We start from the raw sequence: 25,506 nt of genomic DNA, 5'->3' as shown, positions 1-25,506 counted from the left end.
ATGAGCAATATTATGGTAATTTACTTGTTGAATAATTATACCTTCAATCCATTGAAAATGGGAAATCAGGGTTTAAATTTCAAAATAAATTTTAATTCATAATATTATAATATAATCTATCCATCTAATCCGCCATCTATGTGTGTTAAATGGAGTCTAGCCATTTATGAGATTGACAGTCGTAATGATATTAAGGAGTCTACTAAATGTATTCACGCATGAGCAGAACTATCAAGATATTTGAAAATGCAAAAAAGTTAATTCTATACCCCATGCACAGTTTATAATCCTTATGCACTTCGCATTCATCAATATCATTGCATGTCCTATTATCGTGGCTGAGTTCATATCCCTGATTGCAGGTGCAACGATATCCACCCCAAAAGTTAACACATTTCTGCTGGCAAAGTCCTGGTATGGACTGACACTCATCGACGTCGAAGCATTGACCATGGGCATACCAATTCTCCTGGTCCATACTATTCGCATTGCTATTGAGAGACTTCCTTTGGAAACCTGGTTTACATTCGCAGTAATATGAGCCAATTGTATTGTAGCAGTTTGCATTTGATGAGCAAACAGGGGAATCCTCTGCACATTCGTTAATATCCTCGCAGCTGTTGACACTATCGGACAGACGGATCACCTGATGTCCTGCGGGACAGGCGCAAATGTAACCACCATTCCGATTGCGACAAATCTGCTTTTCGCCACAGTTGTGATCTCCAGTCTCGCACTCATTGATGTCTGCGAAAAATATAAATTAATAAGAACGTTGTATCGTTCCCACGATTCGAAATTTATATAATAATGTATATATATACGGTATCTAAAATTATTATTAATTTTTATTAAGATTCAAAAATAATATTTTTTAAGAGCTATATATTTACGTAGGGATGACATCATTTAAGATTCACTGAACAACGGATCATATTTAATATTTAGTATGGTATCCATAATTATTTAAAGGGTCCTTTAGACAATTTGGTATATTGGTTATAATTTTTGCTGTGTTTTGGTGCAATTTTTCTGTACCCATGTCTTTCGGACATATATTGAAGATCTGTGAGGTCAGCAGTCCAACTGGCTCCACTAATATTCAATAGAATTGGGGTGTTGCTTCTTAAAGTTTCTAAAAGTACTTATTTTTCAGCTGACTTTTTCCAATTTTCTTTAAAAATTGTTTAAATAACTTAAAAAAACCAAATTCCTTACTTCATAGGTGAATTTTAACCTTTTTTTACAGTTGGCTAAATGTTCTTCTTACAGCTATATATGAAGTTTCCCACACACCATGGTCTGATTACATGGGACATCACCCATAGTATATGGGTTTATCTTAAAAATTCGATGGATTTCCCTCCAAATGTAATTGGAGCAGAATATTTTGTTTCCCATAAAATTAATTGGTCCCTTTTCGGCCGATTGCAAGTTTTTTATACCCTGAACCCATTGAAAATGGCAGTACAAGTTTATCATATTTTTTCGATAACTCATCCGATAACTTTTTAACGAGAATAATCGAAAAGTTGAAAAGAAAAGAAATGTAGAATGCGTAGAATATCTGGAATTTATAGTTTCAATGGGTAAGCGTGGTAATGTAAATGAATTTTTTCAAAATTTGTCGAGTGAATATTAGTGTAGCATATGGAGGTGTGTATCAGATAAGTCAATGTCCGTGACACATGGACAATCTATGTGTTGTTTATACTTCATGTGCGCTCTGTTGTTTAAAATTTGTTATATCCGTTTCATTTTAAGGTTTCTTAGGAAAATCAGCTCTGGTGCGTCACGAGAACACAAAAGGAAAATGCGATGCAATGTCAGAACGCATTCGGATAATGCGTTGAAAGTATTTGTTGTAGAGCGCACATTGGCCTTTCACACGGTTAAACACCATATGAGCTACAGGTCAACAGATGCACAAAAAGTTTGCTACGTTCCTTGTTTACCGACTCAGAAATCTCCTTAAAAATATTTAGCGCTAGAACGAAGTCCATGGCCATTATAAACAGCGTCATATCTCCATTTTCGCTTATTTTAATACTCGAGGAGCTAGCAGTTATCCCACTTGGAGTAGGCACCGATGGAAGTAACCACGGTACCCGATCGTCTGATCACCGCCTCACAGCATTTTTATTTGTATGTTATAGGTTCGTAGAGTAAGTAAGTAGATCGTAATGTTTAGCTGTAATTGGTAGTTTGTAAGTAGAGTATAATTGCTAGTTTTAATTTTAAGTTTGTTAGTAGAGCATAATCTCTAGTTTTAATTGATAGTGTGTAAGTATGTTATAATTATTAGTTTTTAATTGGTAGATAATAAGTTGAAATTTGAATTTAAAAAGGGCGCCAAAGCACGCGCGGAGTATCGGCGATCGACAGCGCAGCCCTGCCTCAGCGTGGAGAGAGCTCGCGCTGTGGAGAGTTGCGTTGTCCCCCGCGAGGGCAGTCGGCCCAAGCGAGGGTTGGAGATTAGGCCGAGTCGTTTATAGAGCGTCGTACGGAGTAGAAGCTGTACGTGCAGTCGAGAGCCAGAGATTTATAAAAAATAGAAATACGCAGACAAAGTGTGAAATAGAGTTAGAAGACATAAGTTTACAGAAATAAAATAATTGAAAAATTGTAGAGTGAAAAATAGAAATAAAGCTGTGAAATAAAACGAAGATATGATCAATAAGGTACACACGTGCTGGCAGACTGTAAGGTGGCCTATTTGCCCACCTTACATTATACACATTGTTAGTAGAGAGGAGTTTGGATTCGGATTTTTGTTTGTAGTAAATAAGCGGAAACGGTGGAACTAGGTTTTGGTATATTTTGAAGTGACGCAATCGAAGTCGTCGATTTATATATTTGGTTCACAGATAATGAGTTGAATTGTGAAGTCATATTTTGGTAGAGAGTAAGTTAGGATATAAGTAGAATAAGCATTCGTTTGTAAAACAGTACTAAGTAGTTAATAAGTAGCCGTAAGTGTTATAGCAGTTAGTTTTAGTACGTAAGCAGAAATTCAAATTAGTAGGCGGGCGCGCGATCAGCAATACAACCGTGCTGGTCGCGTAATGAAAGCTGCGTGCAAGAGTTAGTTAGTTTTTAGCTCTCGGAGTGAGCAGACGTTAATAAAAATCGGATCAGTGAAAAGGTATTAGAATTTAGCATGCGTATGTAGAGATGGTCGTGTATTTATTTGTAGTTAGTTCATCTAACATGTTGACTTGTGACACTAACCGCAATTAACTATAGCAACACTAACTACTAACTGGTAGTTTAAACGTGGTTACGACCCGTTCGCCAGAAGGGTAAATCTCTGGCAGTGAAAATCGCGTGGTCTGGGAGTGAACGCCGGCGGCAACGCTGGGCGTTGCTCGACCCGCGATCTACCATTCGTAGTGGCCCCAATAACTCCCACAGCCGCCTTCGCAACCCCGACCCCAGCAATCTAGAGTGCGCTTGATCGCGCCACTCGATTGCTGCCGTCCTCCCGCGTGCAAACGCGTGGGCGTGGTCGGCGAGTTCAGGCCACGTGGTCACCTAACCTCAAATGGTACCCTTCCCCTCTCCCATTTCGCCAACCCTGAACGTCCCGTAGTAACTTATAAATTTCTTGTAAGTTATGGCCCTGGGCAGACTGAGACTCTGACCCCAGCTGGAAAATTAATGTAACCTTACAAGACCCCACAAAGTATATATATATACATATATATACGTATGTATGAACGCGTCGATTTCAGAAGATATAAGAGCTAGAGACTTCAATTTTTTTAGCTGTCCGTATGTACAGCGCGGATATCGAGTTTAAAAATAACAAGTAAGAAAGCTCTAGTCGAGACTACTCGACAACGAGGAGATCCCCTGAACCCTTCGAGCAATAGCTATTTCAATAATTTTTCGCGTCTTTCTGCTTACACAAGAAACACGCAAACACACACACGCATACACACACACACACTGAGTAGGAAGCCGTAAGCTGTACGCAAGGCCTTAGGTGACCGAGCGGTAGTTAAAACACTTACCGAATCGGCTCAAATCGCGATTCGCGACCTAGATGCTGGCAGACTGTAAGGTGGCCTATTTGCCCACCTTACATTATACACATTGTTAGTAGAGAGGAGTTTGGATTCGGATTTTTGTTTGTAGTAAATAAGCGGAAACGGTGGAACTAGGTTTTGGTATATTTTGAAGTGACGCAATCGAAGTCGTCGATTTATATATTTGGTTCACAGATAATGAGTTGAATTGTGAAGTCATATTTTGGTAGAGAGTAAGTTAGGATATAAGTAGAATAAGCATTCGTTTGTAAAACAGTACTAAGTAGTTAATAAGTAGCCGTAAGTGTTATAGCAGTTAGTTTTAGTACGTAAGCAGAAATTCAAATTAGTAGGCGGGCGCGCGATCAGCAATACAACCGTGCGGCTCGAAAAGCTCGTAGGAGTGCTGAATTGCATTGCTGGTCGCGTAATGAAAGCTGCGTTCAAGAGTTAGTTAGTTTTTAGCTCTCGGAGTGAGCAGACGTTAATAAAAATCGGATCAGTGAAAAGGTATTAGAATTTAGCATGCGTATGTAGAGATGGTCGTGTATTTATTTGTAGTTAGTTCATCTAACATGTTGACTTGTGACACTAACCGCAATTAACTATAACAACACTAACTACTAACTGGTAGTTTAAACGTGGTTACGACCCGTTCGCCAGAAGGGTAAATCTCTGGCAGTGAAAATCGCGTGGTCTGGGAGTGAACGCCGGCGGCAACGCTGGGCGTTGCTCGACCCGCGATCTACCATTCGTAGTGGCCCCAATAACTCCCACAGCCGCCTTCGCAACCCCGACCCCAGCAATCTAGAGTGCGCTTGATCGCGCCACTCGATTGCTGCCGTCCTCCCGCGTGCAAACGCGTGGGCGTGGTCGGCGAGTTCAGGCCACGTGGTCACCTAACCTCAAATGGTACCCTTCCCCTCTCCCATTTCGCCAACCCTGAACGTCCCGTAGTAACTTATAAATTTCTTGTAAGTTATGGCCCTGGGCAGACTGAGACTCTGACCCCAGCTGGAAAATTAATGTAACCTTACAAGACCCCACAAAGTATATATATATACATATATATACGTATGTATGAACGCGTCGATTTCAGAAGATATAAGAGCTAGAGACTTCAATTTTTTTAGCTGTCCGTATGTACAGCGCGGATATCGAGTTTAAAAATAACAAGTAAGAAAGCTCTAGTCGAGACTACTCGACAACGAGGAGATCCCCTGAACCCTTCGAGCAATAGCTATTTCAATAATTTTTCGCGTCTTTCTGCTTACACAAGAAACACGCAAACACACACACGCATACACACACACACACTGAGTAGGAAGCCGTAAGCTGTACGCAAGGCCTTAGGTGACCGAGCGGTAGTTAAAACACTTACCGAATCGGCTCAAATCGCGATTCGCGACCTAGATGAGCTAGCGAGCAAAGAGGAGATCTTTGAGGCCATTAGGGTGGAGTTGAAGGATAACTCTGCTCGAGCTGTCCAAAATTAGAATAGGATGGGTAGTATGCCGTATCCGAGCCGTGGACCAGCCTAAACGCTGTTTCAAGTGCCTCGATTATGGACATATTGCAGCCAACTGCGGCAGCGACTGTGACCTAAAGGGCGCCTATTTCACTCCCCATTGAGGCTATAAAGTCGCTTCGACCGCAGCAAAGATCTACAGTTGCTCTTCCAATTGGAAAAGCTAAAACTCTGCTCGAGCTGTCAAAAATCAGAATTGGATGGGTTGTATGCCGTATCGGCGCCGTGGATCAGCCTAAACGCTTTTTCAAGTGCCTTGATTACGGTCATATGGCAGCAAACTGCGGCAGCAATTGTCACCTAAAGGGCGCCTATTTCAGGTGTGGAGAGATGGGTCACAGTGCAAAAGCATGCACCAAGCCACCAAAATGTAGCCTCTACACCCGGAAAGGTGAGACAAAGAGGTGAGGTAAGGTTCCTCCTGCTTAACTTAAATCATTGTGTTGCTGCCCAAGATCTACTAGAGTAGACCAAAAGAATAAAATGCATTGACGTAGCCTTTCTCAGTGAGCCTCATCACTGTAGGACCACCTGCCATAGGACATGGTCAATGTGGCAACTCAACGAATGTTCAAGGCTGCACCGACCTCACTAACACCAACCTTATTTAACAACAATCGTTTCGCTGCTCTTGCAGAAGAATCAGACAACATTATGGAGGAAGACTTACTAGAAACTGACTCTATTGAAGAAGATGCAGCGGCTGAGGAAAATTCGTTCAGCCAAGCCTCAAAAGGCCCCCCAAGCCTCCAGCTATATGTGTGCCAAGTGTTAGCGATCCTCTCAGCCTACAAAAAGCGCTGAATTTGTGCGTCAATGCAAATAACTATTCTATCCGCACATCCAAATTTGGTGTGTCACGAATATACCCAAGCAACGTTGAAACTTTTTGCAAAATAGTAGATCAACTAACAATACTAAAATGTGAATTCTGGCACCATCAGCTTAAGCAGGATAAGCCTTTCACTGTGGTCATCAAGGGAATGCATGCAAACGTGCTGAAAATGCAAATAATAGAAGCTATGGCTAAAAAAGGCTTTGAATGTCTCAACATATATTGCCCATGAAAGGCCGATTGGCGCAATATAGAAATAGGCGAAAATGAAGATGAAGCAACTGTTAATTACAAAACGAGGCAAAATCTGTTTTTTGTCAACATCAAACAGAGTCCGAACGTAGTAGACGTTTTAAAAATACCTCAACTAGGCAGATTCAGACTCACTGTAAAACGTGCTCGTCGCAGAAAAGAACTGCTACAGTGCTTGAGATGCATTCTAAAAATTATTGGGCATTCTAAAAATTATTGTGTCCGTGATCCAATATGTGCGAATTTTATGGAACGCTCGCGGACTAGCTAGGGGCTCTAAAGAAAGCGAAGGCCAACGTATCGTCCTACCTGGATATTCCACTTATCACGCCTTTCATGCAGCAGAGGTGGCGCTACAGTCATTGTGCGCTCCACCATTTGTCATAGCCCCCAGACTGCCATTTCCAACGATGACAGGCAGATATCTATTGTACAGCTGCAGACAACAGAGGGTCTCATCGCACTCGCTGCAGTATACCTTCCATCCGGATAACGCTGGATAAGAGCTGAGTTTGATTCTTTATTCGCGATGCTCGGCGATAAATTCATCGCAGGCGGCGATTACAATGCCAAGCACACATGGGCAACTCAAGAGCCTGCCGAAGAGGTAAGGTACTGCAAGAAGCAATTGCTTTATGGTCGATATCAATTAGCTACGGGTGAACCGACATTTTACTCCTACAACCCTCTGTCCTAGACTTCTTTGTAATAAAAGGGTTCACATGAGACGTTTTAATGTGCGCACGCTTTACGAACTTTCCTCAGATCACATTCCTCTTCAAGCTGTCTTGTACTCAACGGCAATAATCAAACCGCAAAGACGCTGTTTCCTAAGTCGTGGTGCTAATATAGAGATATTTAAGAGTCATCTAATACAACACATCGATTTAGATGTAGATATCCAAGATGCAGATGACATTGACAATGCTATCAACAGCTGTATGAATAAACTGAAAAAAAGCAGCTACTCAAGCAACGTCTAGAATCCAACATACCACTGCAGCATATAGACAGCAAACATTAGCCTCTGTAATAAGTGATCTCATTCGTCACAAGCGCAGAGTCAAGAGAGAATATGCGAGAACAGGAGATGCTCGAATTCAACAGATTCAGAAGAGGCTTGCAAATCATCTTCAAAAAGTGCTTGCCCGAAGAAAGCAAATAGAAATTGATAATATGCTGGAAAATTTGGGTACTGATGCTTCCACAAACTACTCTCTTTGGCGCCTCACTAAAAGGTATAAGTCACAGCCCACACCAAACTCAGCTTTTCGATAAATCTGTGAAGAAGTATGGTAAAAATATACCAATGTGTCTAAGAGTGGCACCTTTATCATTCGTTTATATCGATATTCGCAATTATCACCACCACTACTTTACACAAACTGTGATCACAATAAGTGGGATTTTTTCGTCTGCATATTTTGCCATGCCAAAGGAATATGAGCCAAAGTGCCGTGATGCAGGCCTTGAACAAGAAATTCGTGCTCGCTGCTCTTATTTTGTGATTGAACTTATCAAGCAGCTAAAGCAGAGGTAACCAATTTGTCAGATTCCCCGACAATTTTATAATTTTAAACAACTATGAAGACTCTAGTCGAGACTGCTCGACTAGGAGATACCCTGAACCCTCCAATCTGATATTCTAATCACTGTGCACTTCTTTTCGGCACTCATACATACAAACGCACGTATTAGAACGCGATCTGCTAATAAGCAGCTACGGCGCTTGGGCTGCGCTGCAGTGTGGGTAACATTATAAGAATTTATTTGTTGAATAATTTAATTTCTAAACGTGCAATGACTCAAAGAAACTTTCAGAACATAATCATAATGTTGTAATGTATGTACATTCCAAAGCACGCGTCTCTAGTACTTGAAATACGCCTTTTACAAAGGTTTGGGTGAGGGGGTGGATATAGAAATGGGGGGTAAATTACAACAAAAACCGAAATTATATATAATACATATAAGTCTACATATAAAATTTGCAAGCTCTAGCTCTAAAGGTGTAGGAGATATAATTAAATAAATAGTTTTCGATAAGGTTTTTCATTGATAATAAAATATCTGGAGTAGTTATCGATATATAAAGAAAAACTTGATATGCGCGTGATATACACGGATCTAGGAAAAAAAATTTCAAGTCTCTAGCTCTTATATCTTCTGAGATCGACGCGTTCATACATACGGACGGACGGACGGACGGACTGACAGACAGACGGACAGGGCCAAATCGACTCAGCTCGTCGACCTGATCAAGAATATATATACTTTGTGGGGTCTGCCACGCCTCCTTCTGCCTGTTACATACTTTTAACAAAACCATTATACCCTGATTTCCCATTTTCAATGGGTCAGGGTATAAAAACATTGACGTTTTTCCGTTGACAAAATTCTGTCAACCAAAAAAAAAAGAAATCATAGAATTGTTAGAACACCTCCAAGTAGAGGCAGTACTATTAACCTAGTTTAGTGGGAAAACGTCAATGACAGCTCCAAATTTTGGAATGAAGTCTCTAAGTACAAGGATTCTGGCGGCAACCGCAGATTCCTTGACTTGGCAGCTGTTGCCCTGCAAATGTTTTCTTTACCATGGTCCAACGCGGAGGTGGAACGCTAAATAGCCAACTTAACTTGGTAAAGTCCAAGTTAAGGAACTCAATGAGCCTAAGCACAATAAACAGTATTCTTAGCATAAGGTAATATGTATTTTATTGAAGGTGAAAAGATGATACCGATTCATATATTACAGTTTTATTTAATATAACACACAGATATGGTTTGCGAAGACTGGGCAAATGCTGCTATGAATACAAAGTTCCTCCAAATTATCTCCGCATGATAGGTACTAACAGGTCGTACGATTCTGAAACCGATGCTAGTCGCGAAGAATTAGATAGCATGCTGAAAATCTTGTAAAATGTTAAAATGTTCAGCTTTTTTTCCGTTTCTTCCACCTAAAACCAGTTTTTTTTTTCTGGTAAAAAGTTGGCAGCACTGAGCACAAGCAATACCTCACGAAAATTTAATTTTCTTCAGCTAGGTACACACGATGCAAACAATTTACAGCAAGTTAAAAATAATTTGCAGCAAAAGCTAATATTGCATGCAAATTACTTTCTTCAATCAATTTTTGTTTTGGACGCAAACTTTTGCATGGCTATTTCATGCAATATATTGCATTAATGTAAACACGTGTTTTCATTTTTATACCCTGAACCCATTTTCAATGGGAAATCAGGGTATAATGGATTTGTTGAAATGTATGCAACAGGCAGAAGGAGGCGTGGCAGACCCCATAATGTATATATATTCTTGATCGGGGCGACGAGCTGAGTTGATTTGGCCCTGTCTGTCTGTCTGTCAGTCCGTCCGTCCGTCCGTCCGTATGTATGAACGCGTCGATTTCAGAAGAGCTAGAGACTTCAAATTTTTTTTAAATGTCCGTAATTACAGCGCGCATATCAAGTTTATCATTAAAGATCGATAACTCATCCCGATCTCCTACACCTTTATTGCTAGAGTCTCCAAATTTTTTATGTATGCTTATATGCAATTTATGCAATTTCGGTTTCTGTTAAAATTTACCCCCCACCCCTATATCCACCCCCTCACCATCACATTTGTAAAAAGCGTAAATACTAGAGACTTGTGCTTTGGCAAATACATGTATATCCATGTTGTAATCATAATTTCATGAAGATCGTATGTCCACAAAAAAAGTTATTAAACAAATAAGTTCTCATAGTAAGCCAACACTGCAGCCCATGCGTGTTTATGCGTGGGTGCTTGTGTGTGTATGTGTTTGTGTATGAGTGTGTGTATGTGTGTGTGTATGTGTGTTTTTTTTTTTTTATATTCATTTATTGACAAAATTAAACAAATTGCAAGTTGCGTGGTGGCTAGGATAGCGCGTGGTGCTTGCGGGACGGCCGTAAAGCATTGCTTCGCAAGCACTATGCGCTACCTTAGCCTGGGACAGCTCGTCTTCTCAGTCGCTCGACTCTGCGGAGCTCCATCATCACCGTGGCCGCGAAGGTGCTTGTTAGTTCCCAAGCTTCCTCCGATCCCAACATGGCGTTGACTAAGTTGTCCGCTCTGATGGAGCGGCCCACTGCCTCTTCCAGACGACGCCTCTCCTCCAGGAACCGTCCACATTCGAAAAGAATGTGGTTGGCGTCTTCCACATGCCCTCGCTCGCACCAGGGGCACTCGTCAGATTCCTCGTGGCCAAAGCGCTTCAAATAGCTCCGAAAGCATCCATGACCCGAGAGGATCTGCGTAAGGTAGAAGTTAACCTCGCCATGTTTGCGGTTAAACCATGGTTCAAGCTCCGGGATGAGCTTGTGCGTCCACCGCCCTTTAGCTGAGCTATTCCACCTTCTTTGCCATCGTGCGATGCTGTTCGCCCTGACAGCGTTGAGTCGCGTAGGCCCGTGCGAATTCCGCTCCACGGCTTCGGCGACCAAATACTCCAGTGGCACCATACCGGCTATGACGAGCGCCGCGTCATCGGAGATAGTCCTGAAAGCGCAGCTGACTCTGATTGCGCTCAGCCTGTAGATCGCGCAAATGCCTCGGCTGTAGCTCGGCGTTGCCATCGCTCTTGCCCATATTGGCGCAGCATAGAGGATGACAGACCTAATGACGCTCATTAGGAGGAGGCGTCGTTGCTGTTTAGGTCCCCGCGTGTTAAGCATGATTCTCGAGAGAGCTCTACAAGAATCAGCTGCCTTTTTATGCACATATTCTAAGTGCTCGCGGAAAGTTAATCTTGTGTCTATCATGACACCAAGATATCTTATCGCCCTCTTTGACGCAATGGTGACGCTGCCGATCTTTATATTGGCAGTTTCCACTCTTTTGCGACTGCTGACTAGTACAACTTCGGTCTTGTGTGCCGCTAGCTCGAGCCCAGCTCCTGTCAGGCAGCTTTGTATGCGATTGATACCTTCGCTGCACATATCCTCTGTATCTTTAAGCTCCTTGCCTATGGCTACGACAGCTACATCACCAGCAAAGCCAATGGTGTGCGCGCCTGCTGGTACTTCCAAGCGCAGTACGCCATCGTACATGATATTCCATAGGAGAGGCCCCAGCACTGAGCTTCCAGCTGACACTGTATGAGTTTGGGGACCCTCACTCGTGTTGTATACCAGTGTTCTTCCTCTGAAGTAACTCTTTATTGTTTCTTTAAGATATTTAGGGATATTATATTGTGACAGCGCATTCAGTATCATATCCCAACTAGCTGTATTGAAGGCATTCTTTACGTCCAGGGTCGCAATAATGCAGTATTGCTTCGTCCCATGCTTCCATCTTGTGCCATGGATGGCGGAAGTGGCCAGACCAACAACTATGTTTAGCGCATCCGTTGTTGACCGGGCCTTCCGGAATCCAAATTGATTTCGTGACAGGCCTTCGGCGCTAGTTATCGCAGTCTCCAGTCTAGAGCAGATCAATTTCTCAAACACCTTTCCCATGGTGTCTAAGAGACAGATCGGTCTGTACGAAGATGGCTCATCTGGTGGTTTGCCAGCCTTGGGTAGCAATACCAGATTCTGGGCTTTCCATTTTGCCGGGAACGTCTCTTGGATCAGGCATTCGTTAAATAATTCGGCGAACGTACTTGGGTGCAAGGCGAGGGCTAGCTTTAGCGCACGATTTGGGATCCCGTCCGGCCCCGGAGCTGTGTTGGTTCTAAGACCTCGGAGAACTACTGATATTTCTTCCTCTGTAACTAAAACAATTTCAGCAATTTCAGTGCTCGTTGAGCCCTGATCAGCAGACTCGGACTCAGGGGCGTGAATGGAGCTTAAACTTTCTGGAAAGAGTGTTTCCACAATCGATTTAAGCTCCAGACGATCCGTAGGCTGCACCTGTCTACCTGCGTATAGTCTTTTAACTACTATCTTATATGCCCTGCCCCAAGGGTCATATTCGGCTGAGTCGCACAACTGTAAAAAACATTCTCTTTTGCTTGCCCGAATGGCCTTCTTCAGCTGTCTTCTAGCTGCCTGGTAAGCTAACTGTTTCTCAAGAAACGTTGGCCTACCGCGAGCCCGTTGGTAGCTTCTTCTCGCCTGGATGCATTTGCGACGAATGTCACCTATTTGCGTATTCCACCAATACGTAGGCTCATGTTGTCGCGTGAACTGCTTGCGGCGTAACATGCTGCTATTGCAGGCACTCTGTATTTGGGCTACCATTTGGCATGCTCTGGCCTCAGCATTACCAATTGTACCCAGAGACTGAATGGCCTCTGAAAAGACCGCGGGATCAAAAGTATCTAGCCGATACGACTCCCTCCACAATGTTGACGCCCTGGCAGGTGGCTCACCTATTGTGAACAGAAGTGCCGTATGATCGCTGCCTGTATAGCTATCGCAATGGCTCCATGTTGCTCCCCGAAAGAGGGATGAAGTGACAAAAGTAATGTCGATAACAGACCCGTATCCCGCCCGACTGAAGGTGTACTCATGGCCAGTGTTGAGCAGTGCAACATCTAGTGTCGCGAAGATCTCCAGTAGGATACGATCTCTGGCATTTTTTGTGAGGCTACCCCATTCTAACGCCCAGGAGTTAAAATCTTCAGCTATAATGGCCTTCCGACCCCTAGCATCCTCGGCAAGCTCGTCGAGAACCGTCGTGAATTCACTGAGCTGCATGCTGGGGGCCAGATAGCAACTGTAAAGCCATAAGTTACCATATCGGCCGCGTACGAACCCATTGAATGACTTAACATTCGAAAGTACGTTCGTTGAGTTGCCGCATACCCACAACGCAGCTTTGCCATTAACGTCTGTTGACCATGTCCTAGGGCAGCTGGTTATACAGTGGTGGGGCTCACTGAGAAAAGCTACGTCTATACATTTTTCCCTAATGGTCTGCTCTAGAAGATCTTGGGCAGCAATACAATGATTTAAGTTAAGCTGCAAGAACCTTAGCATTTCATTTTACGAGAAGCTTCACGGTAGGATGGGCACTTGAAGCTGCCTGCTGGATAGTCCGTCTGCTTTTCACCTTTCCGGATGCAGAGGCTACATTTTGGTGGCTTGGTGCATGCTTTTGCATTGTGACCCATCTCTCCACACCTGAAACAGGCGCCCTTTAGGTCACAGTCGCTGCGACAGTTTGCTGCCATATGACCGTAATCGAGGCAAAACAGCGTTTAGGGTGTTCCACGGATCGGATACGGCATACTACCCATCCTATTCTAATTTTGGACAGCTCGAGCAGAGTTTTAGCTTTCCCAATTGGAAGAGCAACCGTAGCTCTTTGCTGTCCACCAAAAGCTGGCCGAAGCGATTTGATAGCCTCAATGGGGAGTGAGCTATCCTTCAACTCCACCCTAATTGCCTCCAAGATCTTCCCTTTGCTTGCTAACTCATCTAGGTCACGAATCTCAATTTGAGCCGATTCGGTAAGTGTTTTAACTACCGCTCGGTTACCCAAGGCTTTGCCTACAGTTCGTGCAGAGCCTCAGCGCTATGCTCCGGCTTCCTACTCAGTTGCAACAAAAGGCTGTCTTCCTAATACCTTGGACGTCGCCGCTCAGATGCTTTAAATTTGGGTCGCTCTTGACTACGCGAAGCATGTTGTTAAGGCATTTGGATATTGCCTTCTGAAATATTATTATATATTATTATAAGAAATTGAATTATTAATTGAATTATTATCGAAATTGTATAGGTTAAGTAATTGAAGCTGAACCACTGTACAGAGAAGTTGTTATTGTACGCGCTAGCACGGGAGTGTCGCTCTCCAAAAGATCGCTCTCTCGCTGCTCGCTGTTAGATGCGCATAGGTGCGCTCTCTACTGTGCAAGCTGCGCTTGCGTTCATGTTAAATTTAATAAATTCAGTACAAAATTGAACACCGGTGCCAGCACTTCGTATATTTCAGAGAGACCGCAAGTTGCTGTCTACTTTTTTTTATAAATATTATACACTGGCCATCGAAGGACCAGACTCCTTTTGGAAGGACATTTTTGGCGCCCCCGGGTGGACACTCTCTGGAATTGAAGGAAGCTGGATTATGGATTTTGTGGATAATCAGGGAAGTACATAAATACATAGAGCACATAGATGACCAAGTAATGCAAGCCATAAATAAATAAATGCATTACTTGAGACATACAAAATATTAATGTATGTACAATCTACGCCTATGTACATTGTGTTGAGCTTATTTCAAATTGAAATTTAAAAAAAATAAATAAAAATAATAATAAGGTGCATATTGACCTTTGATCTGCAAATAATTCAATCTCTATTGCCTCGCATAATCCAAGTTTTCTTTGGCGCCGCTAGTGTGTTACAGTTTTTTTGCTCATTTTCGTCTCGCACTTTCGTTTTGCGCTTGCGCTCACAGCTCGCTCTCGCTCGCACATAAAAGTTCGTTCTCGCTTGCACAGATAATTGCGCTCTTAATTTACGCTCTTCATTTGCATGCGCGCTTGCAATATCGTTTGCACTCGCGCTTGCACTTATAGTTGCGCTCTCGTTTTACTGTCTCGCTTGCACATATTAGTGCGCGCTCACTTTGCGCTCAGTGCATACTCACTTGCTATATCGTTTGCACTCGCACTTACACAGCAAATTTCGCTTTAATTTACGCTCATCATTTGCATGCGCGCTTGCAATATCGTTTGCACTCGCGCTTGCACTTATAGTTGCGCTCTCGTTTTACTGTCTCGCTTGCACATATTAGTGCGCGCTCACTTTGCGCTCATTGCATACTCACTTGCAATATCGTTTGCACCCACGCTTGCACACGCAGCAGCGCTCTCGCTTTGCGCTCAAAACGTGCGCTCGTCACTTGGATATATTTTCGCTCAAAACTTGCACTCTCGCTTTGCGCTCATTGTATGAGCTCGATCTGCACTTATATTTTGGCATTCATACCGGCGCGCTCTCGCTTGTGAATGCATTGCACTCAGTCGCTCAACAGTCAAATATAACTCAATAGACCACTTGCCCAAATAGTCACTCAACATTTTGGTTGTTGTCTTCGCTATATCGTATCAACTGTCTGTAACAGTCACTCAAGTATAGTTTAACACTGCCAGCGTAATATATTGAGATTTATTACGATCGCGCGCATTTGTTAACATTCTTGAATTGCTCTTCGCTTGTTGTCATACATTAAGTGAACTTTTATTTGTTTCGATTGAAATTGGTTTCAACTGAGCATCACTTATAGCATCATGACTAACAAGCGAGGAAAGAATAGGTCTATGGACGAGTCATCATCAGAGCGTGTCGAAGCTCTGTTGGCCGTTTACAAAAATGTTACAAACGACATAACACGCATTAATAAATCATTAAAAGATTACACTAAACCAGTAGAGCCATTTGAAATTGAATGTCGACTTGAGATATTGAACCGCTACATAGAAAAGGCCTTTAAGACACAACAAGAGTTGGACGACATTAACGCAGATTTAGTGCCTCGGTCAACGTTAGAAGATTTGTGTGTATCGACAAAAGCACTTCTTATGAAGCGAGGTAGTGATAGCCAACCTAAAAGTGAGAGTCCCGCTAACTCTACAATGATTAGCTCAGTGTCACATTCTAGGAATCTACCGAATATAAAGCTGCCAAAGTTTAGCGGAGAATATTCGGAATATAAGAATTTCATTGGACTTTTTTGAGAGTTTAGTCGACAACGAGCCAGGGTTATCAAATATAGAAAAGTTTAACCACTTGTTGTCATGCTTGGACAAAGAAGCATTAGGCACTGTCAAGGCATATCAGGTGACAGATGCAAATTATCCAAAAGCGTTAGCTGCTTTAAAAAATGTGTACGACAATCAGTGTCTCATATTTTTTAACAGCATTTCAAAACTATTTGATCTCCCACACATGTCCGAACCGTCAGCATCATCTTTGCGCATGCTGATAGACTCAGTCCGTGCCATTTACGAATCTCTTTTATCGCTAGGATCTGATAAGCAGATTTCGAATGCCATGCTCATCCATTTGGTAATGATGAAAGTGGACGCTGGCACGCGCTCTAGGTGGGAAGAGAATCTTGACTACAATAAGCTTCCATTGTGGCAAGATTGTGAAGCTGCCTTGAACAGACGGTATCAGCATTTAAGTGCTGAAGACTCATCTGGTCCACGTCGTAAGGTAGCTCAGGATAATAAGAAAAGAATTGGGAAAACTTCTCTAGCTGTCGCTCTGCCAAGTGAGCCGCAGAGTCCCAAATGCGTGTTTTGTAAAAAGAACGATCACTTCATTCACTCGTGCTCGTCGTTCGCAGCAATACCTTGCCAGAAACGTTTTACGTTCGCAAAGAGCTATCCGCTCTGTATAAATTGTTTGCGAACAGGACACTCAGTGGCTGCTTGCAAATCAGCCCACTGTCGTGTGCTCTCTAAGCCGCACCATACCATACTGCATAGATACAGCTCTGAGGCGGCTCCAAGTAGCTCAGCAGTTGTATCAGCAGTCCCTCGTGTCACTTCGTCACAGATTTCATCTGTAAATCACGCACGGATAGCCTCTGATCAAGTTCTTTTGGCAACTGCAGTTGTGAAGATAAAAGATCAATCTGGATCTTATCACTTAGCTAGAGCTTTATTAGATTCCGGCTCGCAAGTAAATTTCATAACTGAAGAACTGGCAAAACAGTTGAAATTAAAACGGCAAAGATCTGGGATTCAATTGTTGGGCATTGCTAATTGTCAGTCATCTGTTCGGCACAGCGTTCAAACTTCGATAGCGTCCCGAACGGACGACATAGAAATCCGAACAGACTTTGGTGTGTTACGTTCCATTTCGTCGTATCAACCAGAGAAGCACACTGAAGAGATCAAGGTACCTGATAATGTACAATTAGCTGATCCTCAATTCCACAAGCCGCAACGTATTGATTTGTTGCTCGGTGCTGATATCTTTTTTGATATATTAAGAGAAGGCAAAATAAAAGGATCCGATAACAACCCAACATTGCAATTGACTGCCTTTGGTTGGATTGTATCTGGTCGCTGCCGAACATTGAATGCAGCAACTAGTTCGTCGACTTTCATTAGCGTCGTAAACGACGACATAGCTATAGATTCAATAGTTCGCAAGTTCTGGGAGTTGGAAGAAAAGCCAAATACAATTAATTCGAATTTGTATACCCCAGAGCAACAACTGTGCGAGAAGTCATTTGTGGAGACTATTTGCCAAACTACCTCGGGTCGTTTCAGAGTGTCGCTGCCATTCAAATCAAGCCCACATTGTCTTGGTACGTCTTACGACACAGCCAAGCGACGATTTCTGGCCTTGGAAAGAAGAATGAGCAAGCAAGAAGACATTCGGCCAATGTATATTGACTTTATGAAAGAATACTTGGCCTTGGGTCACATGAGCCCAACTAACAATCAAATTCCGAGAGAGCCGCATTATTTCATCCCATATCAATGCGTGCTAAGACCGCACAGCGCATCCACTAAACTTCGAGTAGTGTTTGATGCCTCTAGCAAGTCCTCCTCTCAATTGTCGCTGAATGATCTACTCATGGTGGGTCCGACCATCCAGCCGCAGTTATGGGAGACTTTGCTAAGATTTCGACCTCGTCCTTGGGCTGCTACAGCAGACATCGCTAAAATGTACCGTCAAATTGAACTTGACGAGTCCCACCGCAACTTTCAACTTATTGTGTGGAGGGAAACGCCCACTGATCCGTTACAAATCTTTCGATTAAACACAGTAACGTACGGGACAGCGACTGCTCCATTCTTAGCAATTCGATGTTTAAAACATCTAAGCGACTTGCATGCTTCCACTCATCCAGCTGCTGCAAGATCGTTAGCCCGAGATTTCTATGTTGATGACCTGTTGACAGGAGCAGATAGCGTCGAAGAATTGTGCTTGTTGCATCGAGACTTGATCGCAATTCTTCAAAAGTTTGGATTTCCTCTCACAAAATGGTCGTCCAATTGTAAACAACTCGCAGCACAACCAGCTAGAAACGATATAGTTATTGGTCATCAAGAGGACACAAAAACATTGGGATTAATTTGGAATCCAATGAATGACAGCTTTAGATATTCCATGAACTGTCCAGTAGAAGTTCAACAGACCAAAAGATCCGTTTTGTCATTTGTAGCAAGGTTATACGACCCCTTAGGTTTGTTAAGTCCGATCGTAACTCGTGCGAAGGTCCTTTTACAGGAAATGTGGTTGCACAAACTTGGGTGGGATGACCAATTGCCTGTTCAAATGAGGCAAGAATTTGAGGCAGTAACTAGCTGTTTCTCAAATCTAAACTCGTTGCATATACCTCGTTACGTTGGCACACTTAAATCGAAAGGATGTCAAATCCATGGATTTGCTGATGCCTCAACGAGAGCTTACGGTTGTTGTTTATACGTAAGAATGCAAACAGATAAGGGTATCACTACCAGGCTGCTAGTCGCTAAATCTAAGGTAGCGCCCTTGAAAACAAAATCTGTTCCGCGGCTGGAGTTGTGTGCTGCAGAATTGTTAGCTACCTTATGGGATGCGGTAAGGAAAGTACTTGATTGTCCTATTAATCAAGTCACATTTTGGTCAGACTCTGAGGTGGTGCTTCATTGGCTGCGAATGCATTCATCTAGCTTGAACACATTCGTTGCTAATCGCGTTGCAACCATCCAAGAGTTGACAACTAATGTATCTTGGCGTCATGTACCAACGAAAGACAACCCAGCAGATATTGTATCTCGGGGATGTTCAGTTGAGGAGCTTAAAACATCATTGTGGTTTTGCGGACCAGGATTTTTAAAGCTCTCTGACACATTGTGGCCAGCCAACCCACAAATCACCCTATCAAAGGAGTTAGAGCTGCTAGAGAAGCGTAGAACTGCAATTACTATGATCGCGGTCGATGAGGTAGCAAATCCTATCGTACATCTTATTGAGTCAACGTCATCATTTTCTAAGCTAATCCGCATCGTTGCCTATATGTTCCGCTTTATCAATGGAAAACAAGAAAGTCATTCTTCACTTGTTCCTACAGCTTCTGAGTTAAGCTTCGCATTCCTTACAGTTATATCTGTAATTCAACACATTGAATTCAGCGAAGAAATAAAGAAAATAAAGAAGTCAGTCGTGTTGCAACCGTCATTGCAAAAACTGACACCATTTTTGCACCCACATCAGCATGGCAGGCGTATGTTATGGTTGCTACGAGTAGGAGGTCGTTTATTGAAGGCACCATTAGCACATAATGCCAAATTCCCATTGTTGCTTCCAAAAAAGTGTCGTTTCGTAACGCTTTATTTGGAGCATTTGCATCGCTCTCATTGCCACGCCAATCCCCTAGTACTAATGGGCCTGCTTCGTCAGCAGGTTTGGCTGGTCAATGCTCGACAGGCTTGCAGTGCAGTAGTCCGAAAATGTGTACATTGTTTTCGCTACAAGCCGAAACTCTTATCCCAAATAATGGGCAATCTTCCCGCTGATCGCTTACATGGAAATAGGCCATTTGAGATCAGTGGAGTGGACTTTTGCGGTCCAATACTAGTTTCGCTGGGAATTCGGGGCAAATCGCCAGTCAAAATGTATATTGCCATATTTGTTTGCTTTACTTCGAAGGCAGTGCATCTTGAATTAGTCACCGATTTAACCACAAATTCATTTCTAATGTGTTTATCCAGGTTCGTTGGTCGACGTGGGCTTGTCCGGAAGCTGTACTGCGACAATGCCACCAATTTCGTGGGTGCTGCACGCACGCTGGACCTCAAAGCTACGTTCCATGGCAACACAGCGGACATGGAAATGTTTGCTGCGGAGCGGGGCATGGAGTTTGTATTCATCCCTCCTCGAGCGCCGCATTTTGGCGGCCTTTGGGAAGCGGCGGTGAAATCCGCCAAAGGTTTGCTGCTGAAAGCGATGGGCAGCGCTCGATTACGGCAAGGTGGCCACCGTGCTGGTCGAGGTCGAGGCCGTGCTCAATTCGCGGCCAATGGTCGCTCCCAGCAGCAACCCCAACGACGGCGAAGTGCTCACGCCAGGGCACTTCCTGATAGGAGCAACGCTCGTGCCGCTGCCAATCGCGTCCACAGAGCCAGTCGACGACGTCAAGCTGACACTATTAAAAAGATGGCAGCTGACATCCAACATCAAGCGTCGATTTTGGAACGACTGGTCAAGGGACTACCTGCTCAGCCTGCAGCAGAAGTCAAAATGGACGAAGGAGAGACAGAACATACAGGTCGGAGCAGTCGTGCTCGTGGGAGAGGACAACGCGCCTCCACAACAGTGGATGCTAGGCGTGGTGACGGAAGCCATAGTCGGAGGAGATGGTAGAGTGCGCGTAATTGTCGTTAAGACAAAAAATGGCACATATAAAAGGGCAATTCATCGCGTTGCACCACTGCCACTCCACTAATACACCATGTTATTGAAGCCCTGCGGCCTTTCAACGCGGCCGATGTTAAGGCATTTGGATATTGCCTTCTGAAATATTATTATATATTATTATAAGAAATTGAATTATTATGAATTATTAATTGAATTATTATCGAAATTGTATAGGTTAAGTAATTGAAGCTGAACCACTGTACAGAGAAGTTGTTATTGTACGCGCTAGCACGGGAGTGTCGCTCTCCAAAAGATCGCTCTCTCGCTGCTCGCTGTTAGATGCGCATAGGTGCGCTCTCTACTGTGCAAGCTGCGCTTGCGTTCATGTTAAATTTAATAAATTCAGTACAAAATTGAACACCGGTGCCAGCACTTCGTATATTTCAGAGAGACCGCAAGTTGCTGTCTACTTTTTTTTATAAATATTATACACTGGCCATCGAAGGACCAGACTCCTTTTGGAAGGACACATGTCATAGCTGCAACCTCCTATACCTGAAAGTTGGTATTATCGGCTGCAGCCCGTAGAGCCATTGGCTCTATTGGATTTGCTGCGCTTTTATTGTGCCTCGGCTTTTTCGAGGGAGTTTTCCTATGCTCAGTGGCAACTTCCCTCGACCGCTTGGGCGTATTACTACCTGCTGTAGCACTAACGCTCGTTGCTTTAGCCTTCTCAGCTACTTTCTTGACCAGCGTGGTCTGCACCTCGCAGTCTTTGACCGGTCGATTGCAGAACACTTCGGCCGTCTTGTTGAGACTGACCAGCCTAGCCAGCTCCTCTCTTATTAGTGCATTTATATGCCGCTGCCCCCCAAATAGGGCAGACAAACCCTCTAGCGTAACTCCTATTTGAGCTAACGCTTCTTTGAAAGACTTGGGTGCCTGGCACTCAGCCACTGGAGACTGATTACAAGTCGACGGCTGCGGCAACGCGCTCTGTTGTTGCTGCGGCGATCGCTGCAACGAGAAACGGCGCGCAAAAGCTTGCAGCTCCTCCTCCATCATGGCCTCCATATTGCTCCGACTACCACGGCGTAAAGCCTGTAGTGGGCACTGCCTACTAATATAATTTGAGCTTAGAGACCGCAGTAACTTAAACTCAACTTAACTACAGCGAGAGCCCGAAAGTATGCACTACTTTTAATACTTGCTACCTCACACCAGCAGCTAGGTTGCTGTCTTTGCTGAGACTTAGCAACTCACCAAAGTTAGTGAGCAGCTGATTGTCCGCTGCAATTTCCAGCACTACTAACAGCTGTTAGAGTGAATGCACTTGATTTTTTATTATTTGCACAAATGTGACGCCTAATGTGACAAATCTTTTCGCGCTGAAAAAAAGAAAGGGAAAGAGGAAAGCCCTGACGCCAAAAACAGTGACGCTATTGACGCCCTCTCTTGCACCACCGGACTGTACCACTGGGGTACTCCGCGAGACCGCCGCGAAGTAAGTCTGATAGTTTTTGCCGTCGCTGGGTGCGTCGCGCCCACAGCAACCACGTTGTCTACAGTTCTTTCCACTTTCACAGGGAAAAACACAGATCCACGATGGATCACGATGACGTCGACCGTACTCCACGAAAACGCAACTCGAACGTGTGTGCGCGCGTGTATATGCCTGTGTGTGTAAGCGTGTGTGTGTGTCTTATGTAAGCAGAAATACGCGATAAATGATAGAAATAGCTATTGCTCGATGGGTTCAGGGGATCTCGTAGTCGGGCGCTCTCGACTAGAGCTGTCTTACTTGTTTGTTTTTGTTTGCACTGATTGCAAGTGACACTCATTTGCAAGTTCAGTTGAATTGAAAAATACAAGAAATAACGACGTGTTTATATTATGTCGGCACAAAAATCGAGAGTTGCTCCTGTTGCTATATTAGCAATTTTGATAAAACGAAAAAAAATTAGAAGATCAAAGTCTGCCAAAAAATAAAAAGTGTTGGATGAAAGAGTGGATTTCTAAAAGAGATGAAAAGGAGTGCATCAGAACCTTTTAAAAGAGCTACAATATCGCGGTGAAAAAAACTATTACTATTTTCGCTTATCAGTCAGTGATTTCAATTTTTATTAGAAAAAGTACATTTTTTCAGCAATTTCGCGATATATCTTCTGAAATCGACGCGTTCATACATACAGACGGACGGACAGACAGACGGACAGAGCCAAACTAGACTACCGTTTCTTCACTTCTGTGTGAAGAGTATACTGAACTCTTCAAACCGTTTGCCAAGCTCGTACAAAATATTTGCGTTTTCGTTATTATTTGTGGGAAGGGTATGAAAGCGTTGGTGCGCATAATGAAAATTTTCGTGTTGAGCATGCAAACGCACCCTACAGATCCTTGCTACATGTATAAGCATCTGTATGCGATTTTGGGTTCCAATCGCAGAATAGCGTTTATATTTAAGTATCTGATTTTATGTCAATGAAAATCTATATACATAAAAGAAAGTTGTGTAAAAGTGCTCCAACACTTATAACTCGAGATCTGCTGGACCAATTTTCATGGTTTTTGATTTGTTGGATTTGTCTCCGCCACGAGTAGGATAGTAATTCTTAACAAGTAAGAAAGCTCTAGTCGAGACTGCTCGACTACGAGATCCCCTGAACCCTTGGAGCAATAGATATTTCAATAATTTTTCGCGTCTTTCACACACACACACGCACGTACGCACACACAGGCATACATACACACACACGCATACAGACACAAACGCATACACACACTCACATACACACACCCATATACACAAACACATACATACACATTCACAAACACATACACACACATACACAAACACATACACACACAAGCACCCACGCATAAACACGCATGGGCTGCAGTGTGCGCTTACTATGAGAAGTTAATTGTTTAATGACTTTTTTTATGGACGTACGATCTTCATGAAACTTTCAGATTATGATTATAACATGGATATGCATGTAATTGCCAAAGCACAAGTCTCTAGTATTTGAAATACGCTTTTTACAAAAGTGACGGTGAGGGGGTGAATTTATGGGTGGGGGGTAAATTTAAACAAAAACCGAAATTGTATAAATTGCATATAAGCATACATTATACATTAAAAATTTGGAGACTCTAGCAATAAAGGTGTAGAAGATATAATTTTATAACTGGTTTTCGATACGGTTTTTTATCGATAAAAAAGATCGGGAAGAGTTATCGATTTTTAATGATAAACTTGATATGCGCGCTGTAATTACGGACATTTAAAAAAAAATGAAGTCTCTAGCTCTTATATCTTCTGAAATCGACGCGTTCATACATACGGACAGACGGACGGACGGACAGACGGACAGACAGACAGAGAGACAGGGCCAAATCAACTCAGCTCGTCGCCCTGATCAAGAATATATATACTTTGTGGGGTCTTCCACGCCTCCTTCTGCCTGTTACATACATTTCAACAAAACCATTATACCCTGATTTCCCATTGAAAATGGGATCAGCGTATAAAAATACTGAAAAAATTTGACGAATACTTGAAAAACGCGTTTTTTTCCCTAAAGATTCAAGTTTCCATTGATACTCAGTAGGCTTGATAACAGTGACAGTTTTCGGTCCTGCTCTCATATTATACAATAGTATAGAAGTAAATAAACAAATGTAGTCAGTCAGTCTACGGCACAGCCTCAGGCGAACCTGACTATTCATAAAATTCCTAGGATTCCGATGATCCCAACAGATATGCCCTTTGAGTTTAAACGAATTCAATTCCCGATTCGTCTTGCCTTCGCCATGACGATCAACAAATCACAGGGCCAATCTTTGACTATTTGTGGCCTCAATCTAGAAAATGCGTGTTTTTCTCATGGTCAATTGTACGTGGCATGCTCACGTGTTGGCAAACCATCCGCATTATTTCTTCTTGCACCTGACCAAAAAACGAAGAATGTCGTTTACCACAAGGTGCTTAAATGAAAATCCGATTAATAAATTAATCAGCTTTCATTTTTACCTAGAAATAATGGATAGGGCAATGCAACGTTTGCCGGCCAGCTAGTATAGTATAATATATAGTACCTGATTAATCCCAGTGGGCAATATGGGATGTGATTTTCAAGCCCATGCACTTGTGCATATATGTATGTATGTATATTTGACCCTTTTGAGAAATATGAATCCGCATACAGGTTAAATTGACACTTTTTAAAAGGGTGCATACATATACAAGTCAAATTGCCCCTTTTTAAAAAGATGCATCTGTTAGATGTCGTAAAGTTTCAAAATACTTAAAAAGTAGTGGCAAGTGCACTTGTCACTTTAGTTGGCACTCAATTTCTAAAACGCTATCGTGTGATTACTGCAGAGTGGACGTGCACATTTTCAGGTTGGTCGGAGGTAAATTGATTACTCTGTTGTTCTGTTGAGTGATCAATGTTGCTCTATGTGTAATCAGATTGAGATAATGCTAAAATAGTGTGACGTCAGTAAATGCTGATATCGAGCACTGTTAAAAGCCACAATAGTTTGCGCACACTGTTAAAAGACACAGTG

At 43.0% G+C, this 25,506-nt stretch overlaps 1 protein-coding gene across 6 annotated transcripts in view; it reads right to left on the bottom strand.

Annotated features, from left to right (window-relative positions):
• Positions 1-25,506, bottom strand: part of LOC6585847 (fibulin-1) — a 157,017-nt gene that overhangs the window by 65,757 nt on the left and 65,754 nt on the right. For 5 of the 6 annotated variants that reach the window (XM_044007155.1, XM_044007157.1, XM_044007156.1 and 2 more), the window contains one exon: positions 270-747. In XM_044007155.1, the coding sequence (XP_043863090.1) occupies positions 270-747 (478 nt within the window). The remainder of the gene's footprint in view (positions 1-269; positions 748-25,506) is intronic. The other variant, XM_044007158.1, reaches the window with a different exon arrangement.

This window comes from Drosophila mojavensis, unplaced genomic scaffold, assembly GCF_018153725.1.
Source record: "Drosophila mojavensis isolate 15081-1352.22 unplaced genomic scaffold, ASM1815372v1 contig_151, whole genome shotgun sequence".
NCBI classification, from domain to species: Eukaryota; Metazoa; Arthropoda; class Insecta; order Diptera; family Drosophilidae; genus Drosophila; species Drosophila mojavensis.
This window is presented reverse-complemented; position numbering and strand designations above follow the sequence as displayed.